This window comes from Terrapene carolina, unplaced genomic scaffold, assembly GCF_002925995.2.
Source record: "Terrapene carolina triunguis isolate 2854851 unplaced genomic scaffold, T_m_triunguis-2.0 Scaffold231, whole genome shotgun sequence".
Taxonomy (NCBI): Eukaryota; Metazoa; Chordata; order Testudines; family Emydidae; genus Terrapene; species Terrapene triunguis.
In genome coordinates this window covers 7,934,209-7,943,276 of record NW_020664582.1, presented here as the reverse complement: position 1 = coordinate 7,943,276, position 9,068 = coordinate 7,934,209, and the positions used below count along the sequence as shown (strand labels likewise).

The 9,068-nt window shown below is 40.8% G+C and overlaps 1 protein-coding gene across 1 annotated transcript in view; it reads right to left on the bottom strand.

Moving 5' to 3' along the window:
* Positions 1-2,973: 2,973 nt before the first annotated feature.
* VKORC1L1 (vitamin K epoxide reductase complex subunit 1 like 1) overlaps positions 2,974-9,068 on the bottom strand; it is a 19,865-nt gene continuing 13,770 nt past the window's right edge. Inside the window, exons 2-3 of the mRNA XM_024204960.2 lie at positions 4,323-4,432; positions 2,974-3,214 (exon numbers count right to left, since the gene is read on the bottom strand). Of these exons, the coding sequence (XP_024060728.1) occupies positions 2,988-3,214; positions 4,323-4,432 (337 nt within the window). The 3' untranslated portion in view covers positions 2,974-2,987. The remainder of the gene's footprint in view (positions 3,215-4,322; positions 4,433-9,068) is intronic.

The window sequence follows — 9,068 nt, the reverse complement described above, 5'->3', positions numbered from 1 at the left end:
ATTTGCTAGCATTTTGCCTTATTCTTGTACCCCAATCTTTCCATGAAAGTTTACCAGAAGTTACCTTTAATCTGAAAATGCTCAAATTAACAGATTTCAGTACATTTGGCATGACATTTACTCTGGTTGGGGGGTGGGGGGAAGGGAGTAAGTACTAGCCTGATACCTGGCACATTACTAATTATGACCTGAGCTGTTTTACTGGAAGAAAAATGCTGTCTCTCATTGGCAGCAGTAAAGAAGAGAGAGGTCAAGAATGGGCTGATTCTACCAAGAATCTAATTGTTTTGCCCTTTATTCACACAAATTGCATTTTCTCTGACACAAAAGAGAAACACAAGAAGAGGAAGGGGTCATTTCTAGCAAGTGTTATTTCCATGTTAGGATGAATTATAAAGTAAACACTAGAAAAGCACACCAGAAAAAGATTTAAAATTAAGGGTCAGATTTGCAAGTGTGCGCACGCAGCATCGTGGCAAACTCTTATGGAGGCCAAGCCTGATATACACACAAATGGGGGCTGCAGGCAGGTGCCTTTTGCAAATCTGGCCCTGGATGATTCTGCTGAACAAACTTTGAAGTTACAGACTATGCCCACACAGTTAAGCACAGGGACACAGTGAAGATAGTCAACACCTATATTTTCAGTGGATGGTTTTTGGTTTGAGGGTTTTTATGCATTAACTCATTAATTAGACCAAATAATACTACTTATACTTGTCTCCACTGCTGCTTATTCTCAGATATTAGCATTGTGACTAATCATTTCAAGCAGCACATGTTCACCTTTTCTTTCATTGAAGAGATGCCTTAGTGTAGCAGATCACATGAATGTATCAAAATAAATTCATACAACAGATTCAACAGTGGTATTTCCCCAAACCTTGAGCCAGGAGAGGGTAAAGCTTTGAGGTACCCAGTTTAAAGTTGCTCATGTCAAATTCAAGGCATTTGAGAGAGAACTAAACATCAAGACAAGCTTTAGCTCTACTCCAGTCAATACAAAATGTATTTAATGAATACACTGTCTAGAGTTGTTAGACAAAAGAGACAAGTTGTTTAGTGTAACATGTAACAGATGTTACTCATACCATAGAACTCCATCCATAAATCAATCTCCACCTACATCCAGGGTAAGAACCAGAAATTTACCTCAACAGTAAATTTAAATACTGTTGTGAATTCATCCTAAATATCTATCATCGCTATTATACATCATACTTTCATAGTTAAGTTTATTTTCAACACTTTAGTGTTTTTAATTCATTTTACAGTACAACACGTAAGAATAGTGTCCCTTAAGTAGACTCACATTTAGTAGAATCAACTAAACTTGCTTCTAAATCTGAAGATGTATTCTTTAAAAGATCTAGTTCACTCTAGCTGACAGGAGGGCAGAAAAAGCATGGCACCGGCTATTGGAAACTGTTGAATCAATGTATTTTGGATTCACCGAGTTTCAGAGAATACAGTATTAACTTGTTTGAGGGTAAATGAAGTATCAGATTATCAGCCCTACATGTCTGTTTAACACATTGTCTTAAGGAACCAATAATATTGCTTCCACTTCTCATTCTAAGGACTAAAATGGACCATAGAATACTTTTCTACATACTGCAAGTTTATTTGTTAAATAGCAAGGACACTTCTGCCTGCCAAGTTCAACACACACAATATTTGGTTTAAGAATTTAAGACAGAAGGCACTTTCAACATTCTACTTCAGGATATTGAGTGTAGAAACACTGTTTACGATTTTGTTTACTTTTTAAAAATAGTTATTAGAAAGAGCAATGATAGCACTAGTGTTTCATTTTCAAGAGCACATGTACCTACTTATCCCATTCAAACAGATAAGGCCCCTTGAAAGGCCAATACGTGTCAGTTCTAAAGTTCATTTCTAAATATAACACAAATCAAAGATCCTGAAAAAGATCAGTGAAATTTCTGTTGAGTCAGTGCATTACTCAGCTAGCCCAGTAAGTCTCTGGTACCCACTGTAAATTACAATTCTATTTTGCAGCCTTCAATGTAATGTCAGATTGTTGTTGGTAACACTGTATTGGGCTGTCTGACACCCGTTTAAAATGAAAAACAGATCTGCATGAAAATTAAGCCATTCCAAGAAGTGTTACTCAAATATCTTATATAAGAGATTTCTCCAGTTTCAGAATACCCGCCCCCCTGCATATTAATTTCCCAATGGTGGCTTTTTGCAGGCCATATTAAACAGTCTTCATTTTGTACGGATATTAAATCACAATTTCATTACTGGATGTACCTGAAGTTTTAGCTTTAATTCCATTTTCATTAATAGGGAAAAAAGATGGAGCAAAGGTAACCATCACTTGTGTTGCTGCACTCACTACTACTAGTGCTTCTCACAAGACACTATATGGACTCATTCCTTCCATTATTTCAATCAATCAACTATAAGCTGAACATTCTTAAAGTTGCTACACTAACAAAATTGACTGTACAGTGAGAGTTTTGCAGGAATGGATCCAATATTTCTAGTTATTTACAATATCATGTTTTAGGCAAATCTACATGTTTAAGTCCATCTGCTAAAAATGTAATACACATTCTGTAAACATGGCAACATTAAATATGGTACCTCTATTCTAGGATATTTAAATGTCATGATCACATCTCGTCATATCTGAAGTTGAATTTATACACAGGATATTTTCTAGCGTTACCCACTTTACAAGTTGCGAGGAGTCTAGATTTTGTGTGGCTAAGAAATTTCTTCAAAGTAAAGTTAAAGCTTGTCTTTGATTGTATTAGAACTTTCTCTTTTGTAGCCATATTTAAATTGAAGATTAGCACAGAAATTATCTAGGACCCCTTCCAATTTACAGTTATTAAAAATATCAGTTATGATTCTTGGGAAAAGTGTCTGATATGAAAAATAAAAAATTACTGCAAAATAAACTTAAATGGAAGTCAGATCTTCAGACTATCGGTCGAAAGTTCAAACATGTGTTATTCCTGTTTGGGTTGGAGTTGCTGTTTCCAGGCCTCATTCAAGTAAACTAGTCGTTTGTAGTTGATGATAAAGAGAATGAAGTTCAGCAAATATGTGATGACGCATATAATGCAAAATTCCTTCAGCACAAAGTACAGAATGTATGCCAGGTACAATGACCCTACTACTGACACTATGGAGGATGTCATGAGGATTAGAGCTGCTACTGCACTTGCTGTCATACCTGCAACAAAAAACAAAGTTATTATTGCTACTTTAATGCCCTCATTCCATAGTTGAAGCAAAAAAAATGAGGAAGAACTAACATTTTAACTATTTCTATTCAGTGAGTTTGTATTCATACAGCTCTGTTTAAAATACCATGAGTCCACGCTGGTTGCAAATCACAATTTGGAGCAGAGTTTCTAGGTTCTGTATTACAGTTCTTTTTTGATCAGCAGTGAGAGTGGTATTTTCATCATCTTTCATGTTCCTCAATTATGGGAAAGTTACAGGTTGATCAGGTTAGATCAGTGGTTCCCAAACTTTAACAGCCCGCGAACCCCTTTCACTAAATTGTGAAATCTCGTGAACCCCCTCCTAAAAATGAATATTTTCAGGGATTTAAGTTTAAATTTCCTCAGTGTGATGGATGACCCAACTGCCCGCCCCGCTCTTCCTGGGGCTCGGGCTGCCGGCTCCCCGCTGACGGGGGCAGGGCTAGGGCTGCCAGCCCCAACTGCCCGGCCCCACTCTTCCCGGGGCTTGGGCTGCCAGCCCCACGTGGAGCGCTGGGGTTTGGGCTGCCAGCTCCCGTGCTGACTGCCAGGACTCGGGCTGCCAGCCCCAACTGCCCGGCCCCGCTCTCCCTGGGGCTCGGGGTGTCTGCCCTGCAACCGGGTCCCACCTGCTGTCTCCAATGCCCAGGGTCCTCTGTCTGCCATTAGTGAAATTTTTCTGGCAAACCTCCTGTAACATTCTGCGAACCCCCAGGGGTTCGCACACCCCAGTTTGGGAACCACTGGGTTAGATCTATGAACATTTTCATTGGTTTTATATCAGATTACAGGCGCCAGGCAGAGATGGGTTTGCATGTGTTACTAGTCACACATCTTATATCACTTGTTTGCCTGCTTGCCACATGCAGTCTTTGTGCCAGTGCTCATATTAATGATAGAGGAGTTTTAGAGCTACCACTGTGGCTGGACAGCTAGACTGGTGTAAATTGTGATTTGCACCAGTGCAATTTATCATGGTTTCATCCAGGCTTAGCAATGTTTATATCAATGTCCTGTTTTATTAACATCTATGTTGTTATATACTTTAGACCATAAACAGTATTAAATACTTACCAAGTAACATTTGTAGAATATAAAATACAAGTCCAAAGACACTGTTTGGCTGATTTATTGCACTGTCCTTTCCAAAGATGGAACCCAACAGACCAAATCCTCGACCCCATCTGTAAGATAATAAACACCAATAATCCCAGATTTGAGATCCGCTTCTTTCTAACCCAAATTTCATTTTAGCACCATAGGAGGATGTTCTGGTGTAACTAGCGCATTTCCTATATGTAGCTCAAACTTCGCTTTAAAAAACAAATACTTTGTCACAGTGAGGGTGCACTGTATACAACACTATCCCATGCATCCATGCTAAAATTGGGATTTTGTACATTCAGTACCAATATAGCCACAAAAAGTCCAAGACACATTATAACAAGTCATTTATTTCTCTAGAAGTTATCAGTTTGAAAATCTTGCCAATGCATATAAGCTATAATGGTAAGTCAGGATTTAGCAGAATCTCTCTCCACAATATTATACAGAATGTGATTCTGATGTAGCATCTCAACTGGGCAGGCTTCAATTTTATAAATGATAAAGTTATAGGAGTAATAGTACAAAATAGCAAATACAGTAAGAAGGAATTTTTAAATCAACAATTGTGTATTTGTGCTAGGAACGGATGGTTCCTTCTAAGGCTGAACACTTCAAGAAATATTAGTGGCCAGAGCAAAATAAGGATAATTTTTTAAAAGTGACAACTGAAAGAGGAGATAAGCAAAGTGCCGTATATACTCGATCAAAAGCCGGTTCGTTTATAAGCCGACCCCCCCAAGATGGATAAGTAAAAATGGAAATTTTTTATGACCCGTTCATAAGCCGACCCTATAATTCAGGGGTCAGCAAACTTTGGCTCCCGGGCCATGAGGATAAGCCACTGGCGGGCCGAGATGGTTTGTTTACCTCGAGTGTCTGCAGGCACGGAGGTAAACCTAAGTAAACAAAGTGTCCCAGCGTGCCAGTTGCTTACCCTGATGGGCCGAGACAGCAACTGGTGGGGAAATATTTTTTGGGGGGAGAAGCTGGGGGTCAGCCCACATGTCCCCACCCCTAGCCCGGGACCCCCACACTCTCCCCATCCCATCCCTTCCCACCTTATCTGGGGAGGGCCAGGTGAGGATGTCTCTGGCCTGGCTGGAGCTGCTCCGGCAGGCTGGGCAGCGCGGCCGCAGCCTGCTCTGGCGGGCCAGACCAGGTGGCGCGGCCGCAGCATGTTCTAGCGGACTGGGCCGGGCGGCATGGCCACAGCGTGCTCCGGCGAGCAGGGCCAAGTGGCATGGCTGCAGCCTGCCAGCCCCAGAGCTGCAGCTGCTTCGGAGGCTGGGGGGGACAGCAGCGTGGCCAGAAGCGGAGAGACTCTGGCCCCGCCTCTTCCCTTCTGGCTGTGCTGCCTCTCCTGGCTCCCTCTGTTGGGGGGAGGGGCTGTGTCCCACCTCTCCCTCTCTATACCCGTTCATAAGCCGACCCCCTTCTCTGGTGATTCCCTTTTTTACTAAAAAAATTCAGCTTATGAACGAGTACATATGGTAACTTGAATACTGAAGCAATGTTAAATTACAGAACATTAGATTGCTATTACTATTCATAAGTTAGATGTCACCTGCATTTTCTCCAACTATCAAGCCAAAGTTTCCCACACTTTAACAGCCCCAATGAGGATGATTTAGTGCTTTTCATCGCCAAAACACTTGCAAATCAGGTAAGCTTCTATGAGCATTTTCAAAATATCCTCAGATCAGATATAGTTAAAGCAAATCAGCCACTTTGGAAAAGTGGGCTTATTGGTTTAACTACTATGCACACCAACTGCCTCATCCATCTCCCCCAAAAACTGTACAGAGAATTATACGCCAGTTCCTAACGCCAGTTCCTAGATAGAGTATGACTAGATAGTCAACCGTAGTAAAACCACACTAATTTGTTCCCCAATATGAGTGTGATCCTTGGAAATGCTACATGAATCCATGTTCTCCTAAACCTCACAATGAATGCCTGAGAAATGAAATTCAAGTATAAATATTAAAACCCATATTGCTTAAACAATTTGTTCTTCTGGTGTTAAAAATAGCAAAACGCGCGGTTTCCTCCGTAAGCCAAGTATGAGCAAAAGAGTTGGGTTTTTTTAAATTAAATCTTACACTAGGCAAAAATGGAAGTTTATGATCCTATTCACTGGTGGAAGGCTTCCTATAGCTAGTGGACTTTCAATTCTAGGTATTATGCTCTTACCTACTTTGACCTCAATCCTGCAAACACTTATGCACAGGTTTAACTTTATTAATTTGTGTAAGGCCAGGTCTATACTACAGAGTTAGGTCAACGTAAGCTACTTTACGTAGACCTGTGTAAGCGTCTACACTAAAATGTAGCTCCCACAGATGTAAATCGCCCACTACATCGACTAAACTCCACCTCCATGAGAGAAGTAGCACTTAGGTTGATGTTTTTAGGATAGACACTACATTACTTACATCACCTGTTGGCTGCCAGCCCCAGGGTGAGGGGGCCTCCAGCTGTCAGGCCTTGGGTGGGGGTTAAGTCAGTGGAAGCACTCTTGGGGCTGGTCTACACTGGCTGAAGTCGAAGTATCTTAGTTCGACTTGCCGCCGTGAGGACGGCCAGGTAAGTTGACCGCCGTAGCTCCCCCGTCGACTCCGCTTACTCCTCCTGCCAAGGTGGAGTACGGGCATCGATTTGGGGATCGATTTATCGCGTCTAGACGAGATGTGATAAATCGATCCCCAATAGATCAATTACTAACCGCCGATCCGGCAGGTAGTGTAGACGTGGCCTTGGTGAAGATGCACAGAAGAAAAAATAGTGTGGACATGAAACACCCCTTTAAATTACTGCAGTGGCTGTACGTCAACTTAAGTTGATTTAGGATATATTTACACTACAAAATTAAGTGTGACAGTTCAAAGACTGGAAATCCTGCAGCAGATTCCCATTGTTACCACACTCGCCTCATCATTGCATACAGTTTCATGCCATAAATCTGTGTAAGGAGTGAAAAGATGTGAAATTCTCTTGTACTTGTTCCTTTCAGTCTCTGTTTAAAATGGCAAAGTGTATTACTAACAGTCAATTTATTATTGCTGATATTTAATCTGTTAGTGATTTGGCAGCATTTAATTACTTTATAAAACTCCTGGGTGGAGCTCTAGTGCTTCTGATGCACTATTTCTCACAAGTGCCACCTCTAGAGTTCATGGTAATGTCCCTCCTCAACACTAAACTTTTCTTTCTCAGGTGATCATAATTTAAACTAAGTAAATATTTGTGATAAATAGCGTGCAAATTACAAGGCTACCAGTCTCAGAACCAGAACCAGATTTGGGTTTCTTAGCCCTGATCTTACAGGACTTGTGAACACAGTACACTTTGTATTCTGAAGAAGTGAAGTTCTTACCCACGAAAGCTTATGCTCCCAATACTTCTATTAGTCTTAAAGGTGCCAAAGGACCCTCTGTTGCTTTTTGTATTCTGTGTTGTAATTGAAATCAATATATTTGAAAACATAGAAAACATCCAAAAATATTTAAATATTTAAACAGAATACCTTTATTTTAATCGCGCAATTAATCACAACTAATTTTTTTAATCGCTTGACAGCCCTATAAATAACTAAATTAACTGACTCTTAGCTGACAGTCACACTGTTTCATGCCATCTAGTCTCTTGGTAACAAAGACTTCAGCCTGCATTAAAACAGTGCTTCACCTCATTGAGTGCTCTTTGTAGATTCAAGCGGATAGTACTCTGAGTGAATGCTTGCTAACAGAGCTAGAACAATTTTTATTGCAACCTTGTAGGGATATTAAAGAAGGTACTAACAGTGATTCCCCCAAGTGACAGTGACCCCCTCATAATTTGTCCCACACACTTTAAAATCCAGTTTCACCAAGTACAAAAATCTCTTGGGTCTTCTGTTAAAACTTGTAAGCTATTGTCTGTAGAAACCATTGATTAGATCTATCCTGTGAAAGATACTTTACTACTATGTAAAACTTACAAACAAGTTAACTGACTTTGTTCTTGAAGTAATTGATACAATGTAAACAAACACTGTAAGCTGTTAAGTGACTTTCACTTCATTCAAGGGCTCCTAGGACAGACCCCCCCACCCTCTGTGATTAAAGGGCCGGGAGCCTCAAATGAATTAGCACACACTCTGAAAGTGGTGGAGACAGTAAATTAAAATATGGTTAAGGTATGGAATGTATGCTGATGAATGCTTGATATACATGGATGGTTAGGGAGGTGCCAGCCTAGAAAGAAAGTATCCATCGGCCAAAGAATGTGTCAAGTGGATAACCAGAAACCCCCGGAGGGTAAACTGGGATCCACCCCATCACCTGGAAGGATGAGAAACACAAACTTTGGACAATGTGGAGCCACCAGGAATGTGCCACTTTGGACAGGAATGTGTGCCATCTGCTGTTTGAGTCAGCAACAGCAGGATGAAACAGCTCCCATAAACTAACATAGGAATTAATTCCTATAAAAATGGACTCTAAAGACTGATGACTTTGAGTCTCTCTGCCAGCCTCCAGGAGCATCAGATGCATCTGATACAGACTCTGCTCCATCCTCATGACCAAGCTACCTGGCCAGTAACTTGGCATGAGCAACTTCTAGGCTGGTAACTATAACACCTATACAGAACTTGAATGAATGATTGTGTGAATGAATCTGAATATCTCTCTCTCTCTCTCTCTCTCTCTCTCTCTCTCTCTCTCTCTCTCT